The sequence below is a fragment of the Pogonomyrmex barbatus genome, unplaced genomic scaffold (genome assembly GCF_055798465.1).
Source record: "Pogonomyrmex barbatus isolate J1 unplaced genomic scaffold, ASM5579846v1 scaffold18, whole genome shotgun sequence".
NCBI lineage: Eukaryota > Metazoa > Arthropoda > Insecta > Hymenoptera > Formicidae > Pogonomyrmex > Pogonomyrmex barbatus.
This window is the reverse complement of record NW_028297114.1, coordinates 6031401-6050594: the sequence shown is the minus strand read 5'-3', so window position 1 is coordinate 6050594 and position 19194 is coordinate 6031401. Positions and strand designations below refer to the sequence as shown.

General features: G+C 31.2%; 5 protein-coding genes, 1 long non-coding RNA gene and 1 other non-coding gene across 11 annotated transcripts; 4 read left to right on the top strand and 3 right to left on the bottom strand.

Moving 5' to 3' along the window:
• Positions 1 to 50: 50 nt before the first annotated feature.
• RpL24 (ribosomal protein L24) lies at positions 51 to 1418 on the top strand. Its single transcript, XM_011646227.3, has 5 exons — positions 51 to 198; positions 328 to 403; positions 574 to 659; positions 731 to 892; positions 1240 to 1418. Exons 1-5 carry the CDS (start codon positions 194 to 196, stop codon positions 1373 to 1375), a joined length of 465 nt encoding a protein of 154 aa, XP_011644529.1. The 5' UTR covers positions 51 to 193; the 3' UTR covers positions 1376 to 1418.
• LOC112552949 (small nucleolar RNA SNORA79) lies at positions 1021 to 1151 on the top strand. The gene has a single exon (XR_003096894.2). It is a non-coding gene; the product is annotated as a small nucleolar RNA SNORA79 (small nucleolar RNA).
• A 24-nt stretch (positions 1419 to 1442) lies between the features above and the next one.
• Positions 1443 to 6213, bottom strand: Had1 (beta Hydroxy acid dehydrogenase 1). 3 transcript variants are annotated; one of them, XM_089075304.1, is made up of 7 exons: positions 6074 to 6212; positions 4844 to 4916; positions 3047 to 3234; positions 2633 to 2841; positions 2263 to 2420; positions 2006 to 2148; positions 1443 to 1899 (listed from the first exon to the last, which is right to left on the bottom strand). In XM_089075304.1, the coding sequence occupies exons 3-7, from the start codon at positions 3207 to 3209 to the stop codon at positions 1682 to 1684; spliced, it is 891 nt and encodes a 296-aa protein (XP_088931430.1). In that variant the 5' UTR covers positions 3210 to 3234; positions 4844 to 4916; positions 6074 to 6212; the 3' UTR covers positions 1443 to 1681. The 3 variants fall into 3 exon arrangements, with proteins under 3 accessions (XP_088931430.1, XP_088931431.1, XP_011644520.1); XM_089075305.1 differs by lacking the exon at positions 4844 to 4916 and having other exon boundaries at positions 6080 to 6213; XM_011646218.2 differs by lacking the exons at positions 4844 to 4916; positions 6074 to 6212 and adding an exon at positions 4358 to 4469.
• Rel (nuclear factor NF-kappa-B family member relish) lies at positions 6052 to 13041 on the top strand. 3 transcript variants are annotated; one of them, XM_011646223.3, is made up of 19 exons: positions 6313 to 6453; positions 6621 to 6706; positions 7233 to 7376; positions 7552 to 7709; positions 7818 to 7981; positions 8074 to 8212; positions 8321 to 8462; positions 8665 to 8769; positions 8845 to 8956; positions 9024 to 9151; positions 9284 to 9502; positions 9582 to 9652; positions 9752 to 9997; positions 10072 to 10195; positions 10361 to 10605; positions 10698 to 10853; positions 11149 to 11259; positions 11337 to 11579; positions 11676 to 13041. In XM_011646223.3, exons 2-19 carry the CDS (start codon positions 6679 to 6681, stop codon positions 11775 to 11777), a joined length of 2637 nt encoding a protein of 878 aa, XP_011644525.2. In that variant the 5' UTR covers positions 6313 to 6453; positions 6621 to 6678; the 3' UTR covers positions 11778 to 13041. The 3 variants fall into 3 exon arrangements, with proteins under 3 accessions (XP_011644523.2, XP_011644525.2, XP_088931427.1); XM_089075301.1 differs by lacking the exon at positions 6621 to 6706 and having other exon boundaries at positions 6318 to 6453; positions 11676 to 11816; positions 12056 to 13041; XM_011646221.3 differs by lacking the exons at positions 6313 to 6453; positions 6621 to 6706 and adding an exon at positions 6052 to 6191.
• On the bottom strand, positions 11643 to 14931 carry LOC105431789 (FAD-dependent oxidoreductase domain-containing protein 1). The gene is made up of 8 exons (XM_089075303.1): positions 14796 to 14931; positions 14510 to 14715; positions 13958 to 14254; positions 13370 to 13870; positions 13077 to 13222; positions 12900 to 12986; positions 12500 to 12653; positions 11643 to 12284 (listed from the first exon to the last, which is right to left on the bottom strand). The coding sequence occupies exons 2-8, from the start codon at positions 14597 to 14599 to the stop codon at positions 12030 to 12032; spliced, it is 1530 nt and encodes a 509-aa protein (XP_088931429.1). The 5' UTR covers positions 14600 to 14715; positions 14796 to 14931; the 3' UTR covers positions 11643 to 12029.
• On the top strand, positions 14871 to 17198 carry LOC148937012 (uncharacterized). The gene is made up of 3 exons (XR_016138871.1): positions 14871 to 15000; positions 15183 to 15298; positions 15450 to 17198. It is a non-coding gene; the product is annotated as an uncharacterized LOC148937012 (long non-coding RNA).
• On the bottom strand, positions 16084 to 18273 carry LOC105431785 (uncharacterized). The gene is made up of 4 exons (XM_011646216.3): positions 18116 to 18273; positions 17675 to 17860; positions 17206 to 17341; positions 16084 to 17135 (listed from the first exon to the last, which is right to left on the bottom strand). Exons 2-4 carry the CDS (start codon positions 17835 to 17837, stop codon positions 16370 to 16372), a joined length of 1065 nt encoding a protein of 354 aa, XP_011644518.2. The 5' UTR covers positions 17838 to 17860; positions 18116 to 18273; the 3' UTR covers positions 16084 to 16369.
• Positions 18274 to 19194: the final 921 nt, after the last annotated feature.

The window sequence follows — 19194 nt, the reverse complement described above, 5'->3', positions numbered from 1 at the left end:
TGATTTCTAAACACACCCTAAATGGAAAATATCTGTATTCTATTGGACATACTGCATGCCGATGCAGTGTAAATCTTCCATTACACGTTATCACTAGACCCTGTCATAGGGTCTTTTGCCGTAAGCACGAGGGTTCGATACGTCGGCTCGTCGGCCATTTATATTGAAACGTGCTCTGTTGCGTCGTATCAAGATGAAGTAAGTCAGGATTTTTCATGCGAAATATGCATCCGATGCGTTCGATGCAATCTCGTCGTACTCGCAACGGAAACGCGGAGTATTGCATCGATATGATATCGATAATTAATCTATCCATGATATTTCCAGGATCGGTCTGTGTGCGTACAGCGGGTACAAGATCTATCCAGGCCATGGGAAGACCATGGTCAAAGTTGACGGAAAAGTGAGTATCATTGCAAAATGGATATTAATTACACTCCCATAATTGCCGCGAGACACGCATCTGAAAAATTAACGGTTTTTTCTTCATTTGAAAAAATTGTGTTTATTTCATATCTATTTTGTCACTTGTCATTGTTACACATGTTAGCATAACTAGTCTCGTTTTTTTAGACGTTCACTTTCCTTAACTCAAAATGCGAATCCGCACATTTGATGAGACGAAATCCTAGGAAGGTGACATGGACAGTTTTATACAGGTAAAGATGCTTTGGAGCAACATGTAATTTCTTGAATTCTGAAATTGATGAAAATGTGATTTGTTTTTCAGACGTAAACATAAGAAGGGTCAGGAGGAGGAACAAACAAAGAAGAGGACGAGGCGCACGCAGAAGTTTCAGCGTGCCATCGTAGGTGCTTCTCTTACAGATATCTTGGCGAAACGTAACATGAAGCCAGAAATTCGTAAAGCTCAGAGAGAACAGGCAATCAAGTATGTATATTTTTCTTCAATTATCCCTATTAAGGTATTAAATATTAAAGAATTATTTATTATAAAAAATAATTTATAAAAAAAGGAAAAATATCAAATGTAATTTAATTAAAGATAATTCTTATATTTGACATCTGTTCCTCTGATGAAGCCTCTTATGTTTTATCAGATTTCAGAATGTCAGAGAATAAAAACGAGTTGCTTCACCCAGAATTGTATCTCTAATTACACTGTCTGGCTTTTGCGGATTCATACAGTTGATATTAATGTTATTTAGTATTACATAATACTAATATTTAATTGATATTAAACAACATTAACAACATTAAACTATTTCTTTTTCTTAGAGCTGCAAAAGAACAGAAAAGAGCTGCAAAAGCAACGAAGAAGGCCGTTGCTCCTCCAAAAGCAAAACAAGTGGCAAAACAGAAAGTCGCCAAGGTGACGCAAAAATCTGCACCTCGTGTCGGAGGAAAGCGTTAAAATCTGTAGTTATATAGATAAAATAAAATAAAATATAATCATACATGACTTTTATTTTTTATATTCATATATATATATATATATAATTAAAAGAATAATTTTAACGCGAATTTCAAATAATATATAAGTATTGATTTTAACAATGATATGTACATTAATGTGTACAATTTAATTTTCAGTAGGAATAGTGCATTTCTTATAGTCAGTTTGATAAAATTTTATCACAGAATTGTTTTAAAAGATTTCAACACTGATACATCAATTACTCAATTGATGTATATTCAGATATGTTTATTCATAAATATTTTATTGTTTCTGATTTAATTCCTTCTTGAGTATGGACAACTTCGTTAAAGCAGTGTCTCGCCACGCTCGTCGTTCTTGCAATTTGTCAAGTGGACACATTTCATTCAATTCATTGCTGATTTTTTCTGCCATCTCGCCCACAAATTTAGGCACCGGTCCGAAAGTCATACTTACGTCATAGATGGACTTGTTATACGTTTCACAATATTTCTTCATCCCTGCAAGATAATGAATTACATAATGAATTGTATTGGAAGAATTCGCTTAAGTTTTGTAATATGACATGATATGCCTCTTCTCGCATCTGGACGATGACTAGCTTACCTTCGGCATTTAGATGTGCAGCCTCAAAAGCACCAAGGAAAGCATAACGCATTCCAAGACCTTCGCTCATCACTGCGTCAATATCCTTTACGCTCAGCACACCGTCAGCTACCAATCTCCAAGCTTCATTTAAGATTGCGTATCTGTCGATATGATTCTTAGAGGTATGATTCTTATACGAAGTTTTAGGAAATAATAATGATATTTTTATAATAATTCAAAAACAATTTTGTACAGTAAGCATTTACATTACATACTGTATTCTATTGAGTGCGAAACCATCAATCTCCCTACTAAAGACAACGGGTTTTTGACCGATTTCCGCCATGATGGCCTTCGTTTTTTCAGGAATATCGGGACGCGTCCACGGGGCTGGCACTATTTCCACAAGTGGCACATAGTAAGGAGGATTCACCTATATTAATAATATCATAAACAATTCCAAAATAGTATCCTAAATAATCGGTATTGAAATGACATATTTTTAATAAAAATGGACTTAGTACAGAGATTTAATGGAAAGAATTGATATCATAAGTATTGATAATTTCTGTAGTATCAATATTCTATATCAGTATTCTATGTCATTTCAGTTTTCTATATCATAAGTGGTTAAAGAATACGTACAGGATGAGAGACTATAATCTGATCACGATGCTTTAGTTTCTCACTGAAAAGAGATGGGCGAAATGTAGACGTTGAAGAGGACAAGATTACTTTGTCGTCAACGATCTTATCGAGGTCATTATAAAGTTTTATTTTCAATGAGAGATTTTCCGGCACACATTCTTGAATAAATTTTGCTCCTTTCACAATCTCCGGCAAATTTGATGATCCTACAAACAAATTTTTTTAAAATTCCGTAAAAAAAATGGAACCGTCCTAAATGCTATTCTATCATATTGATAACGAGAAATCGATATTATTTTGGATCTTTTCTGTACATTTATCATTACATATTTCGTAATCGTTTTCGCAATCGTTTAAGAAACGATAATTGTTATGATAAGTCATGAAAGAAAAAAAACATACGATATGGACCTTTTATCAATTTAACTTGCTCTTCTGCTGTCAATGTGCCCCGCAGAAGACCGGCAGTCTCGAGACGTTTTAATTGTTGACCGATATCCAACAATGCATTTTTAATTTGATCTTCCACAATATCATAAATAGTCACTTGATATCCCACACTGGCAAAAAGCATCGCCCAACTGCGCCCGATCAAGCCACTAAAATAGATATTAAGACAAAAATAAAATGATACTCTTACAAAAAAATACAAAAACTTTGGTGATACACAATTTTAAGTCTATGATTGATATTAATTTGTTCATTAAATCGGTAAAAATCAACACAGGACGATGATCGCAAGTGCGTCATTATTAAGTACATTTGTGTCAAATATAATTCAAAGACACATTGTTTACAGCCTCTCCATGTATTATCTTATCTTCGGACGAGTATAGCTTACAAAAATGAGAAATTACTTCAGAATTTCTATCGCTCTTCTTGTACAGCATCATGATTTGACGATTTAAAAAAAAAATGATGCGATAATTGATTAAAAAAACGATAAAATGTAGTAATGCTGGATGGAAAGTGAAATAAAGATATTCTAAAGTATAGAATGCACTAATAACATTTTATTGCACAATTACAAAAATTAAAATATATAAAATGTAATTCGCTCCTTTATATTCATTTTAAAAGTTATCGTTGCCTTTCTAATGTATTAATGAATGCTTTTTTTTTTTATTAATACTGTGACTAATTATACAATTAATAAAAATATTATGATTATCCTTTCTAAACTAACAGTTCCTGTGAATTAACTGTGAAGGTCAATTTTACGATTATTAATGCATAACTTTTGTATTGTCATGATACGAGCTAAAAGCTTTTTTTTATGAATAATGATCTGTGCAGCATTGTTGATCTTGTTGCCATTGAAATGAGAACTTAAAAACAATTTTAAGTGAATTCAAGTGAATTTAAAGAACTTTGAACACAATAATTTTTAAATAATTTTAAAAAATATTAAATCAATATAATTATGAGAGAATCGATTTTAACAGAATATTATTCCAGTTCAATAAGATGTTTATATATTTATCAGTAATACACACTATACACGCTGATAAAAAATGAAAAATAATATTAAAATGTTAAAATATTTAACTATTATAAATGGTAATTAAATTGTAACAACACATTCAATTTCAAGTGAATAATCAATTATTTATGGAAGTTATGCATTAAATGAAATAGCAATAACATATACAGTTGTTTTTAATTTATTATTATAAATTATTATAATTTATTATTAAACTGAATCATAATCGATTATTTTACCTCCCAATAATCACGATCTTTTCGTTTTTAGCTGACATTGTATGAACCGATCGGATGTCTGCAGAGAAAGCGTTTCTACGAGTTATGTTCAAATGGAATTTAACACTCACGGACAGCTTGAACGTGTCTACAGAGATATATATATATTCTACTATCAGTCTCCCCTCCACATGTATGTTAATAGAGCATTGCATAATAGCTATACTGAACGCGTCATATCATAAATACTCATCACATCGTTATCTTGTATAACATACGGATTCATAATTAACAGCCAAGAATAATTGAATTGCATTACTTAATACGAAAATTATAAATAAATTACTTCTTCTTAAAGGATAAAAAGACAATTAAGTTCAATAACACAATACTGTATTATCTACATTTATTATAATTATAGTTAACATTAGAAATTATTTAAAAATGTTTTAATATATCTAAATGTCTTATTAAGATCGAGAATGTTATAACAGACTATAAACTTACGTGCGTTTTTATATTTCAAAATTTTCCGACGTTGCACGGTCAACAATCATTCTTTTTGATCTTTTATTCTTTACTAATAATAAAAGAAACTTTGTTTAAAAAAATTTTGAAATTTCAATGTATGTATATATGTGTGCGTATAGGATATCTTGTATACATATACATATACACACATATATACACGTATATATATTTCGCAGATAAAATTTCCAGAAAACTCATTCATTAAATTAATCTTAATTTAATTTACAAAAAATTTAAAGAATTATATGGGTAAAAGTAGCATGCTAAAAGTAGCATATCTCGAGAATATAAAATAAAAATTACAAAAACTATAATTATATGTTGTGTGAAAATAAACAACTCGTTCACTCATGAAAATTTACATAACATACTTTCACCAAGATAAACGATGAATTTGTAAAATATTTAATATCTATAAAAATATTCCAATATTTATCTAATTATGCACACAGTAATTAATACTTTCACATATTATATTTCTTCGTCTTTTTCTCTCAACAAATTACAACATTTTCAAATTACAACATTTTTAAATATGTAATTTTTTGCAAAATTTTTATTATTTTGAATAATATTATAAAATTAGAATTTCATCTGTTGAATTAATTGTATTAAAAGATTGAGTTTAGATTTAATCAAAATTAATTACAAGAAATTTTATATTTTATAGCTTGAAAAATCGAGTTTTCAAACAGGATTAAGTTGATTACTTGGATTTTCTTTTCCATATAAATAATGTTTTAATTATTGTCTATTTATTCAAAATCGTTTTCTCATAACGATGGAAATAAAAATAAGACTGATTTTGGATTTAGCATGTGAAGTAACAGCAAAATTCCTGTTTGAAAAAATATATCTCTACCTTCGAAATTAAAATAAAATGTCGCAGAAAGTGAAGTATTTGGAGTGAAAAGCAGAGTAGAACAAAAGGACGAATACTGTGATGATTACACAATTAGCATTATTCTCATTAGTAAGTCTCGACGTGATATTTAATTACACATTTTTGGCATTCATATTTTCCTACAAGGTTTCAGGTATACGAAAAGTGAAGCTGATGATTAAAATAGGCTAGTAAATAAAAAGTCAAGCTGTTTGAAGCATTCAACAGGACGAAAATGGGATCGCAGGAAATTTCTGGACGCGCGCATTTCGTCGGGGGGAGGGATCACGCAGCGTAGACACGTCCCTGCGGAAAATCCATACATGCACCGACGCACGATTGGTTGACATATTATATCTTCACGGGGAAGAACCGGAGGCAACGTCAAGGTTATGTCGTTGACGCATACAGGAATTAAAGGCAGTCGATTATGCGCGTTCGGTGAGTAATAGTTCGAGCTACGCTACGGTGTTCTGAATGGAAACTGGCTGAATCTTGATCGTCGATCTATCGATCTATAAGCCTCGGCGACACTCGCGTGACAGTTCCCGCGTCGCGACGTATTCCTCGGGCTGCGTTAAATCGTATTCTATTAAACTGGTGAGGACGACAAAAATGCCAGACGCGTACGACAACGTTAACATGGCTATACAAATGCTGACGAACAATGTTATCACAAATAACGAGGATCTATACTTTAATGGTAATGCGAGCGTGCGCCTCGGTACCGCGCACACTTTTCGTCCTGCGTGTTCGAAATCAGAAAGCCAAAAGCGCCTCACGCGGCTGATATATATTGCTTTTTGTCGATACACAATTTTTGTCGGTCATTTGCGTGATTGTTGCGTGATATCTTTCTTTCTTGTTTAGATTTTAAGGCACACATGTGCGGGAATGTGCGTTGACATGTTACGAGAATCATAATATAATGAAAAATATTGAATCTTGTTTATCCGGTAAATAATAGAAGTGATATTATTATAAGCTCTATTGTTATCAGATGTTCTTGAAACTATATAAGATAATAATGTGTTTTTAATTAATTAAAGTAGAAATGATAAATATACATATTTAAATTGTCATTAAATTATTATTAAATTATCATTTTCTAACTTACTGATATCAAAAATAAAAAAATAAAAAAAAGCAGGACTTTTTTTCAGAATATATTTTATTTTGGGCATGAAAATACCCAAATTTATAAAATTACACAAAATCAGAAAAGAGAGTGTATAATATGTTGCATATTTGCCAATATTTTAATGTATATTATATGTCTAATTCTCAAAACAAGACATGGATTGATTATCATTGCATAAAGTACAGAGTATTGTGTGCATATGTGTGTGTATGTATATATCATATATAAGAACATATATAAGAAATTACAAATTCCTTTATATATATATATATATATATATATATATATATATAAAGGACTTTGTAATTTCTTCATTTCAAATATATGTCTTTGATTTCCAGATTTAATGCCAATAGGTAACACAAGTATGCTAAGTCCGTTTAGTAGTTCAGGATCTCAAGGAAACATGAGTGTTACATCACCAATGTCAACGTCTTCGTCACCTATGCATCTTAATGATGATTACATTAATTTAACAAATACAGGTATGTATTTTAATTTGTCTTGTCTGAATGCTAGGATTTACTAACTATCTGTACGCATTTAAACTATAGATATATTATAAAATAATATTTGATCTTACAATTTCATGTTCTAATTATTAATCAATGTTATTTTATGTGAAAAATATGTATCAAATCTTCCCCTTTAACTTGTTAGTAACAGTACTTGGTGACGAAGCTTATATCAGTATTTTGATGCAACCAATGGAAAAATTTAGATTTCGATATAAATCTGAAATGGTGGGAACACACGGGAGTCTGTTAGGTATATTGAATGGACGTAAACGACATAAAAGTAATGTACCTACAGTCAAAGTAAGTATGCTGAATTCTGCATATAAAGAGAATTATTCAAATTAGTATGGAATTATTTAAATTCTAGTCTTTCCGTATATAATATTACTATTGTTCATACTTTTTTAGTTAAATAATTTTTTGGATAATGCGATAATACGCTGCACATTAGTTACGACTGATGAAGAACTCAGAATACCACATGCTCATAAATTGGTGAAGCGAGAGGGTTGCGCGGATTCAGGGGAACCACATTATATAGAAGTTTCACCTCATAATGATTTTACAGCTGAGTACGTTTAATGCATAGTGTAATTTTAAATGGATAATTTAATCGCTAATCTATTTTATTTATCAATCGGCATTATACATATTTTTATTTCAGATTCAGTGGTATGGGCATAATTCATACGGCAAGAAGAAATGTCAAGGATGAAATAGTACGAAAACTGCGTGAGGAGGCTCTAGAGGAACGCAAACGTTCAAATATAAACGCCAATCTTAGTTTTCGTGAAGAAGCACAGGTAGATATCTATATTTTTATCATCCTGAAGATCATTTTGTGGATTTGTAGTTCTAAATTAAATGATAATAAAATGTACTTTTTAAAAAGCATTTTGCAATGATTATAGATTAAAGCTGATGCAGAGCAGTATCAAAAAATTATAAATTTAAACAGTGTTGCCCTTTGTTTTCAAGGGTTCATTAAAGATGAACATAATATTATGAGACCAATTACAGCGCCAATCTATAGCAATCCAATCAATAATCTGAGTGAGTTAATGATTTATTTATTTCTATAAGATGTTCTTTTTCAAAGAACCATATTAAAAATTTGAATTTACTTTTAAAGGTTTTTTATATATATATATATATATATATATATACATACACATTACAGTATATTACATATATATTACATATGAATGAAAATAACTAAAGAAACTTTAATGTTAATATGTATGTATTTTAATAGAAAGTGCGTTAACTGGAGAACTTAAGATATGCAGGATTGACAAATTTACTAGCAGCTGTGAAGGTGGCGAAGAAGTATTCATACTTGTGGAGAAAGTTTCAAAAAGTAAGTGTAATATTATTGAATTAGCATTCACCTGCAATAACAACATATTGATGTAAAAAATATATTATGTCATAGAAAACATAAAGATAAAATTCTTTGAACTCGACGAAGATGACACTGAAATCTGGATAGATTATGGCCGTTTCTCAGAACTTGATGTTCATCATCAATACGCCATGGTATTTCGGTATGTATTTATATTAAATATCTTCTTTCTTTTGTGACAGACATGATTAATTATACTGTATTTCTAGGACTCCACCATACAGAGATCGAAATATCACTTCTCCGAAAGAAGTGTTTATACAACTAGAACGTCCTTCAGATTCGGGTTGTTCAGAACCAATCAAATTCACATATAAGCCAAGTGATCGCATGATAGGTGAATAATAATTAAATATATTGACAATTTAATCACACTTGGTTATTCTCTTTTTTTTCTCTTTTTTCTTTTTTTTCTCTCTCTTATGTGCATTCATATCTTTAATAATTGTTTACAATTTTGTAAATCTAGGTAGAAAAAGAACACGAATTTCTCATTCAAATAGCGCGGAATTGGCACACATGGCATGTAATAATGTGCCATTAGTGAATACGCCAGTAACAAATATGTATCCGAGAGAGAGAGAGAACAACGATAGCACTGAGATTTCTAAAGAGATAAAAAAGATGTTGGATGATAGATGCCCTTCTAATGAATTTCGCGAATTTATCGAACACATAAATTTAGATGGTAAGTGTCTTTTTGTACAAATAATGGTTTTAAAGTACAATGTATGTGTATTTTATTTAATATAAATTAAATTTTGTAGTATATGAACAATTAATATATCAAAGTAGCGAAGAAAATAAACTAACTTACGATGGTGTATCGAGTAAAAAGGCAAGTATTAATTTCAATATATGTGATTTATGAAATAAATTCACCATAAATATACCCTATTGTTGCATCAATGTTGTAATTAATTTTAAATTTTTATAGGATGACAAATCATTTGCAAAGGATGTTATTATTGATACGATAAAGAACATCAAAATAGGATCAAAAAGTAAAGACAAAGAAATCATAATAAAAGCATTCAAAGACAGAACAACTTATGGAGATTCGCCACTGCACTGTGCGCTCCGATATGGACAAAAAGACATTATAAGACATATCTTAATACTTATGAGCATCCTGAATAGAGATGCTGAAGAACTGGTGAATATTCGAAATAGTTCCGGAAAAGTGAGTTCTATCTATCGATACTAATATATTTCACTTAACAAATATAAACATTTTAAAATATCATTATGTTGTAGAGTCCATTGCATTATGCTGCTTCGCAAGATCAACCGGAAGTTACAAAAGCATTACTCATACTTGGGGCGGATCCAAACATAACGGATCATTATGGACAAATGCCATTGCACAAAGCTGTAAAATGTAAGCCTTAATTTCAAAATGTTTTAAACGTTGTACATGACGTTGAACATGTTTTAAAAAAAATGCAATAAAATTAATAACCATCAAAACATCTCAATTTACAAATAGAAATAGAATGCAATATATAGCTGTAATATATAATTTTACATAGAGGTGTAATTTTAGGTCCAGAAGCGAAAGATAGTGTTGACATTTTATTAGCTGAAAAAGAAATCAACATCGAAGCAAATACGGATTTAGGATGGTCACCCTTGTTATTAGCTGCTAAAGCTGGTAATTATCATGCGATATGTTCTCTCGTCAAAGCTGGTGCAGATGTAAATAGCACTGATATGTCCTATGGGAGGACTGCATTACATATAGCAGTTGAAGGCGGCCACAAAGATATCGTCAAATTTCTATTAAAAAATGTAAGCTTAAATAACTATAAAAATGCACTTTTTTCCACACGAAAAATGATATTATACTTCAATATATATAATATGCTTCATTCTGCAAACAGACCAAGATAGATGTAAACAAAAGGAACTTTAGCGGGAATACGGCTTTGCATACCGCAGTGGTTATACCAGGGACGATAGCTAAAGAAATATGTGCCCTTTTACTAGAACACGGCGCCGACCCATATATAAGGAATTATAATCGTGATTCATCTATCGTACGTGTTTAATTTCTTATAAATAATACTTTATATATTATATTTAAATGATTATTATTAAACAATATAATGTAATAGATAGTCGAGATAAATTACAAATAACAGAACAAAGAGAGCAACTACTCGGCGAATTCGATCCTAGAAGACTAATAAATTGATCTTCATTACTCTTCTTATTTTGTCATGTAAACATATATTTTTTTTTACAATTTTTTCTCAATTTTGTTCGTTTATTGGCCTTTCCAATTAGTTTAATCATTAAATTTGACCTTATTATTGTGATATGTGTGTATAGATTGAAGGAGAACAAATTCAAGATATAAAAACTGAAGTACATTCGGAAGATGAAAACATGGAGGAATGTACCGGGGAATCATCTTTTGACTTGGCTTCAAATAAACCAGATGTATACAAAATATTATATAATTTGCTATTATAAGATATACACATATTTATCAATCAAGAAAGATTGTGTTGTTACAGATCTTGCGGCTCGTCTCTGATCAAAATGATGTGTTAATGGGCGAAATTAAATGTAAAGAAGAAAATATAGACGACACACAAAAAGTTTGGATGGATGCAAGTCAGGAGAAACAATTAGCAAGTATTTTAGATGAAACCAAAGGATGGAAAAAATTAGCGCGTCATTTTAACTTTCAATACTTATTGAACACTTTCGAACAGAGCTCGACCAGTTCAACGTTGCTCCTCTTGAATTACATCGCTGTAAGATTCTTTTTTTGTTGAATATTTCATGCACAAGTCTTTTTCGAAGAAATGCGCATTCACTTACATGTTAAATGAAATCTTTATTTTTTATAGATACAAACCAATACATCTCTCATTGAATTGCGAAATATATTACAGAATATAGGCGAAGAAGATGCCACAGCATATATGAGCCAGATTTTACATAAAACATGATTCATATATTTTTAAAACAAATATGTGATTGTTCCAAGAGTATGTATGAGTGTGTGTGTGCATGTACAGTTTATTTATATATTTTAAATTAAACTGCATTATACAAGTGAAATTGTTATTATATTTGAATGAGATTTTTATTATGTTCATATATTTTTTTTCTTAAAAAGATCCTTTTTAAGTTAGAATTCTATTTACAAATTTACATACTTATGATACAAATAAATACAAAAAAAATTATTTTTTGATAAGCTAAAAAACGTTGATCTCTCTTATAGGTTCTGAATTGAAAAATCTGTTAAAACTTAGTTTTGTCAAATCTATAGTCAGGAAACGTTCGTTTAAGATCAACTCCGAGATCGCACGTCCTACTGCAGGTGCCTTTTGGATACCGTGTCCGCTAAAACCAGTAGCTATGAATACATTATGATGAAAAGGATGCTGGCCGATAATACCATTTTCATCAAAAGTATTATATTCATAATATCCAGCCCATGATGACTTCACCTAAATAGAATAGAATAGAATATACATTTTGAAAAAAGCTAGTATAATTTTTGGTTTTGACACGTTAATGCACATTAGTAATTATAGATATTGATAATTATCCGTATATTATTATACGTATATTGCTATACAACACGTATGTTAAATTTAATATAATTATATTTTCATGTACATTTGCGATGCTGAAAAAAAAAAAATTATATATATATATATACCTTTAAATTTTCAAATGCTGGTACTCTGTGAGCGAGCAAAGGCCACACTTTATTATCGAAAAATTCGTAATCAACATCTAAATTCGTGATTGACGGCTCCTCATCCAATTCCGGTGATTTTCCGCCAATAAAATTACCTCCAAGACCATCTCGTCTGGAAATCGTTTTGTTAACACATTATATACTTCAGCGGTTCAAGTAACAGTTGGAATTCTCGGCATGCAATATGTTAACATTTAATAAAAATTGTAATATAATTATTTTACTGTAATATAATTGTAATATAATTATTTTACTGTAATATAATTGTAATATAATTATTTTACCTTTGTTAAGTAAATTTTAAGTAAATTTTGTAATACAAAGATATGTTATATTTAAAAGTGTCTAAAAGACTTACCTAAAATATACACCATTAGTGTCAATCGTTAGAGGTGTGTTTAAACCAGGTCCATCGGGACAGTGAAAACAATATACATATCTTTTTCTGCAAAAAAAATTTTTCAACAACAATAAAGACTATAAAGAAATAAGCAACAAAATTCGAATATCTTCTTTTCATTTTTAATGAAATTACCTAGGTACAACTGGTAAAGGTATAGATAACAATCCTTCGCCTGTTCCAATATCAGCTAATTCAGCTATGTCGCCGCTAAACGCACCCGCAGCAATAATTACTATCGAAAATTGTATTGTCCTAATCTCATCGTCTTGTGTTTTTATCTGATATAAAACATTAATTATTAGATAAACATTGCCATATTCGTAATTAGAAAATTATATAACATCTTAAATGCATAGATAATTCAATCTACTCGATTGTAAATATAATATAAATAATAAATATGATGTATCTATCTGTATGCTTACCACTACATTATTTAATTTTTTTACAGGATTCATATCTTTATCGAAAGTTCCTGGAATTGTCTTATATTGAAAAGCCTTGACTTCAGCATTGACATATTGAGCACCTAAATAACTAGCCTTTTTTTTGAAGGCACATAACAGAGACCATGGATCAAACCATCCCTCTTTTTCCAGGCCAAGACAACCCACCGCAACCCCGTCAGTATTTATCCAAGGAAACATCTGCTTCAATTTCTCTTGAGTCAAAATGACATTTTTCGCTCCTAAAGAATTCTGTAGCTTAGAATTCTGTACTAAAGTTTCAGCACCTGCCTCTGTTGCCAATACTAAGTAACCATAAGGATGAAAGTTTACATCAATAGGCGGTTCTCCAGGGACACTCAAGTACTCATTGATGTTTCGCAGGAATTCTGCGCCATACACCGACATACGGATGTTTTCTTCAAGAGAAAATTGTTGACGCAGGCCACCTACTGAAAGAGTCGTGGAAGCCTTGGCATACTGAAATATCCAAATATTATGTTTAATTGCTAAATGCTCTTCATCATTGATCCAAAAGAAGCCTAGAAAGTATATGCAATATATTACCGTAGGATCTTTTTCAACTACAACAACACTGAATTCTTCCCTGTGCATTTTCTGCTTCAACCAATATGCTATAGAGCTACCAATTGCACCACCGCCAATAATAAGCACGTCGCAATGACTGGGAATTATCTCACGTTCCTTCCAGAATGTCTCCAAGTTGGAGAACTCTCTATCAGATGTGAACAATCGTTTCAACGACTTCCAGTCCTGTTTTAAATTTTTCAGCATTCTTTGCCCTGGAGTGACTCTTTCAACAAAGTCTTCGTATCTCTTTTCGCCGCCTTTGATCTCTGAACCCTGAAAAGTTCATACAATAATGAGTTGAATATCCAAAAGTAGACTCATGGCTCACTCGATCATCTGTTATTCATTGTTGTCATGGCGAAAAAGTACGGATCATAAAGAAAGAAACACATAGAAACGTAGAAAAAAACAAAAGTTCGATGAAATCGCCAAGAGCTACCTGTTATATTCAATTCGATAGATCTTATTCGATGGAAACGTCCGACCTTTCGGCTTCTAACCTTTGATCGCACATCACGTGCAACTCACCTTCTTTCTGGAAGAGATCATGAACTGAACTGCCAAGCATTGCTTTAGCAGATCCGCGCGTCTGCGTCCACATGTCAAGTGTCGTAGCATCCTCGACAGTCAATAAAGTCCTCTTCTAGAGCCAACAGGCCGGAGTGTCGACTAATCTGACGAATGTCATTCAGCTCACTGTTCCTTTGGACCGCATTTGCGATGATTTATCAGCGCTGCCAGAGAACGATAGATAAACAAATATTTATCGTCCGTTTGTCAACGTAAATGAAATTGTCAATTTACTCGTATTTACTTATGACATTTTGTCAGCCGATAAAATTATTAATTGTTGACGGAAAAGAAAAAATTTATTTTTTATCGGATTCTCACTGATAAAAATCACACGCATGCGTAATCACACGCATGTGTGCTCCTTGCTGATAAACGAATCATTTTTTCGCGATTTATCTTCGTTGGATTACGTTTGAAAATATGTTTTTATGACAAATATATAAAAGGTGGATATTGAATCGATTTATATAATTTAATATATGTTTATACTTATTTCCTAATTAATTCATGAATTTCGAATTTTTTCGTAATTGTTGCATTAAATGGTTGACTAGATTTTAATTATATTTGCAAAAAATATTAGCATTATTAACTGATTAATGTTGGTTTTTTATGGAAAATTATTTAGATAAATGAACGAGCGTATACGCAGAACCTACTTGATCTCTGCTTCAGTTTGCTGGCATAGAATATCAACAATTTCTGTCAACAGAATGCAATCTCAGACGTCAGACGTTTGCTAATGTAAGATGTTTTCTGTTGCCTGTCAATATCTTGCTAACATTTTGCTGACTAAGCTTATAATCCATTCTTAATCTATGTACTAGATAAAAAATATATTTTTTTCATAAATTATCTCTATTTTTTTCATAAATTTTCATAATTATCTTTATAGGTATATCAAAGCATATCATCAAAGATATATTGATAAGCGTTGCATGCATGTTAATAATCACTGCAATCAGTGTTATCTTCGTAAGTAATATTTGTGATAGGATTTTAATTTTTCCTACTTGATAACATTCTTTTTATTTACAGCTATTAAAAGTTTATACAATAGAAATTGAATTTTGAATTGAAGCTTAGTGTTAATATCCTATCATTCTTTACAACATTGTTACATTCTTTACAACATTGTTAAATTATATAAGTTTAATATTTAGTAGAAACTATAAACAATAATGGCATAATGATAACAACACTGTTGATAAGTTACAAAATATTGATTTAAGGAGATAAAAGATATAATTATACCAAATATACCAAATGTTCTTATCAAGCATGAATTTGCTCGAATTTTTATTTTATAAAAATAAGACACTCTGTTTTTTTCCAATGATTGAAACGAAATTAGATACATTCAAATTTTGTTTTAAAAATAAATAATAATTTTTAAATAAAAGTAAATAAAAGTAATTGTTTAATATTATATTAGGGATATTTTGCAATTAATTATATTCTTTTATATAGTAGTGTTTTTATGTACTTTTTCATGTAACTTAATATTTCTTCTAAGAAATAAATATTCATTAAAGCGTCATATCTATTTATTTTTCATAATAAATTTTTGTACAGATGATATATTATACATATTTATAAATATGTGTGTGTGTGTGTGTGTGTGTGTGTGTGTGTGTGTGTGTGTACGCGTATGTGTATGCACATGTGTATATATACACACACATACATACATACATACATATATATATATATACATATACATACACTAAAACATATGATTAACATAAAATATGAATGTTTTGTACTGTCAAATCTAATAAATCCACTATTCAATGCATAATTAATAAAAATTGATTAGTCATTAACATTTTGATTATCTATCATATTGCAAGGTATTAATACTAACTTGGGTATCATGCCAGGCGGTGCTATGAATTGTTGCGTGCTCTGTGGCACATACTCATTAGAATATTGCACCTCTGCCTCTGTGACGAGCTTACAAATATGCATTTTGATATCCGCCTGTGCCTTGGGTGGCAATTTTTTTACTGCTTGAGCCATGCTATCAAAAAATAATTCTATGCTCTTGCTCTCGGGTGCCAAGTAAACCTGCTCAGTATCATTGTTTTTCACACTGCTTGAACCTTTCAAAGGTGATGCACCTGGTACTAATGAATTCGTTACTAGAACAGGATTGGGCACTGTACCAGTATCAAGGACACTTGCATTATTGCTTTTAAAGGAAGACTTCTTTGTTATACTAGAAGTAGACGCTTTTGAAGTGGACGGATGATCGGTCTTAATTCGTTTTGGACGTATTTTACGATATTTGGATTGTATTTGCTGGACAAGATCTTGTTGTATTGCATCTTGTTCACTCACTGAATCCTGAACAACTAATTGTATATCGTTGTTGTCCAGTGTTTCTATTGTTTCAGGTATTATTGAAACTGGGCCATCTGATGTTTCTTCGAGAACCTCCAAATATTCTGTATAATCCTCATTGTTTCGGTCTTCCAACTGTTCCAACAATGCTTCAGAGCTTACTTCACCCGAATTTATCCTCTCTATATATTCCTTGGTCAATTCTACACATTGTGGTTGATAGTCTGTTTCATATCTACCAAAATATAATCCTTGATTAAGAGAATGAAGTTTAAATAAAGTACTAAATTCGCTATATTCCTTACGGGAATTTTAAAAAGCTCAGAGAGTCCTCAAAAATCCACTTCTTCCTTCTTCCACCTTCATCTGTTTTGTTCTTGTATTTTAAGATACGACAGTAGGTGTCTCTAAGATTCTTCCACTTCAACCTCACCCATGTGGCTGCAATGTCAAGCAATTGTAAGTCACGGACATGATAACTCACATGATTTCTTTTTGACATAAGTACTCACATAGGAATCAATTTGACTTATACTTTATTTATATCTTATGTGCAAACAAAATTTTTCATATTTATTTGTAAAATCATTTTAAACTGAAACACGTTTTAAACATAAAATCACAGTTTTTAAGCATTAGAGATTAAAATTCTACATTTAAAAAGATATCTTATATTTTATAATTATTTATAGTTTAACATTTTGATTAATAAATGTAACTTTGACAAATTGAGTCAATTTACTCCAGTTACAAATTAAGAAAAAAACAACATACGATCTAGTCCGAGCTCGTCCGCGATGTGCCTCCAAACTTTCTGCTTGAATTCTTGCAGCTTCACCGATATGCCCTTCACCTCGGTGCAGTAGAGCACCGGATGCTGTTTGATCGCCTCGATGATATTCAGCGAAATTTGATAGGAATCCGGTGGCACCATCATCTCGCACAAATCTGCCGTCCAACCTTCAAAAAAAAGAAATTATTTTGTCATAATGTTAATATTTTCTTCTCCCACAATTGTTTTCGTATTCCCGCCCGGATTTCGATAACGACGGCGACAATGTCACGCGAATGAAAATTCGTCGAAACGTTCGTCGCGTTCCGATGTGCGTGCGTCATTATGGCTCGATTCCGCACAATTGCGCACACGGTCGTAACGTCGCTCGATATGGACGAGATGTGGAAAATCGTCTGATAGGTGCCAAAGAATAATGGTACCTCGCAAATCAGCGAAAATCGCTCGACGATAAGAAGAGCTTGGTAGTCAATGGTCGCCTTGATCAGCCTTGATGAGACTGCTTGAAGCTTGAAGCGACGCCGTGATCGCCAGTTTATTCGATGTCGCGCACTTCCGTCGCGTGCCGGTATTTCCGGCAGCAACTGCTACTTTGTAAAATACGGAAATAATGTATATATATATATATATATATATATATATATGTACATATGTACGAGAGTAACGCCTCTGGTCGCTCGTTAGTCTACATCTTTCGTTCTTTTTCCTTTCGAATATTTCTTTTAAAACTTGTGATTCCTGCAAGAACATTAATATTTCATCTATCAACAAATTTTTTGAATGTATTGTGAAAAATGTTATTAATTCTACAATCAATAAGAGTCTTACCATTTTCGATTAATTTAAGTCGATTAAATTTAAAAGTTGTCACCTGTAAAACTTAAAGCCATTGCACGTGAAAAAATTTTACTCGTAGTTATAAAGCCGTAAGCAAATTGACCAACCGGAGTTCATCTATTCTCCTCGGGTCCCTCGTGAAAAGATAGAGAAGTAAAAGACAATGAAATAAACAAATTGACCAATCACAATCGATTATTTTGGACCCGAGGAGAATAGGTGAACTCCGGTTGGTCAATTTGCTTACGACTTTATAACTACGCTAACATTTTTTCACGTGCAATGACTTTAAGTTTTACAGTTGACAACTTTTAAATTTAATCGACTTAAATTAATCGAAAATGGTAAGACTCTTATTGATTGTAGAATTAATAACATTTTTTACAATACATTCAAAAAATTTGTTGATAGATGAAATATTAATGTTCTTGCAGGAACCACAATTTTTAATGAGTGCACAATTCTCTTCACTGTCTTGTCGTATAGAATTGTCGTTGGGTAGTAATAAAATTTATTACTACTCAACTTTAGTACATATAACACAAAAAAATTAGTGAGTGTCTTTTCATACTGATGTTCGATATTCATTTTCAGCGTCAAAATAAATAAAAAATGACCGAAAAGCGATTATTCAAATTTCATTATTTTGCATAAATTTTGATGA

Excerpts from the sequence above, each read along its gene's own strand:
- RpL24 (XM_011646227.3), top strand. Across the intron at positions 660-730 it reads ACATGGACAGTTTTATACAG|ACGTAAACATAAGAAGGGTC; the intron begins GTAAAGATGCTT and ends TTTGTTTTTCAG. Across the intron at positions 893-1,239 it reads CAGAGAGAACAGGCAATCAA|AGCTGCAAAAGAACAGAAAA; the intron begins GTATGTATATTT and ends TCTTTTTCTTAG.
- Had1 (XM_011646218.2), bottom strand. The coding sequence starts at position 4,395 with ATGTCAGCTAAAAACGAAAAGATCGTGATTATTGGGAG. Across the intron at positions 2,421-2,632 it reads AGATTATAGTCTCTCATCCT|GTGAATCCTCCTTACTATGT; the intron begins GTACGTATTCTT and ends TTATTAATATAG. Across the intron at positions 1,900-2,005 it reads TGCACATCTAAATGCCGAAG|GGATGAAGAAATATTGTGAA; the intron begins GTAAGCTAGTCA and ends ATTATCTTGCAG.
- Rel (XM_089075301.1), top strand. The coding sequence starts at position 6,366 with ATGCCAGACGCGTACGACAACGTTAACATGGCTATACAAATGCTGACG. Across the intron at positions 8,957-9,023 it reads CAATACGCCATGGTATTTCG|GACTCCACCATACAGAGATC; the intron begins GTATGTATTTAT and ends CTGTATTTCTAG. Across the intron at positions 9,998-10,071 it reads TTCGAAATAGTTCCGGAAAA|AGTCCATTGCATTATGCTGC; the intron begins GTGAGTTCTATC and ends ATTATGTTGTAG.
- LOC105431789 (XM_089075303.1), bottom strand. The coding sequence starts at position 14,599 with ATGCTACGACACTTGACATGTGGACGCAGACGCGCGGATCTGCTAAAG. Across the intron at positions 13,871-13,957 it reads TAGTTGAAAAAGATCCTACG|TATGCCAAGGCTTCCACGAC; the intron begins GTAATATATTGC and ends TGGATATTTCAG. Across the intron at positions 12,987-13,076 it reads CCTTTACCAGTTGTACCTAG|AAAAAGATATGTATATTGTT; the intron begins GTAATTTCATTA and ends TTTTTTTTGCAG.
- LOC105431785 (XM_011646216.3), bottom strand. The coding sequence starts at position 17,837 with ATGATGGTGCCACCGGATTCCTATCAAATTTCGCTGAATATCATCGAG. Across the intron at positions 17,342-17,674 it reads GGACGAGCTCGGACTAGATC|CCACATGGGTGAGGTTGAAG; the intron begins GTATGTTGTTTT and ends TTGACATTGCAG. Across the intron at positions 17,136-17,205 it reads CTGAGCTTTTTAAAATTCCC|ATATGAAACAGACTATCAAC; the intron begins GTAAGGAATATA and ends ATATTTTGGTAG.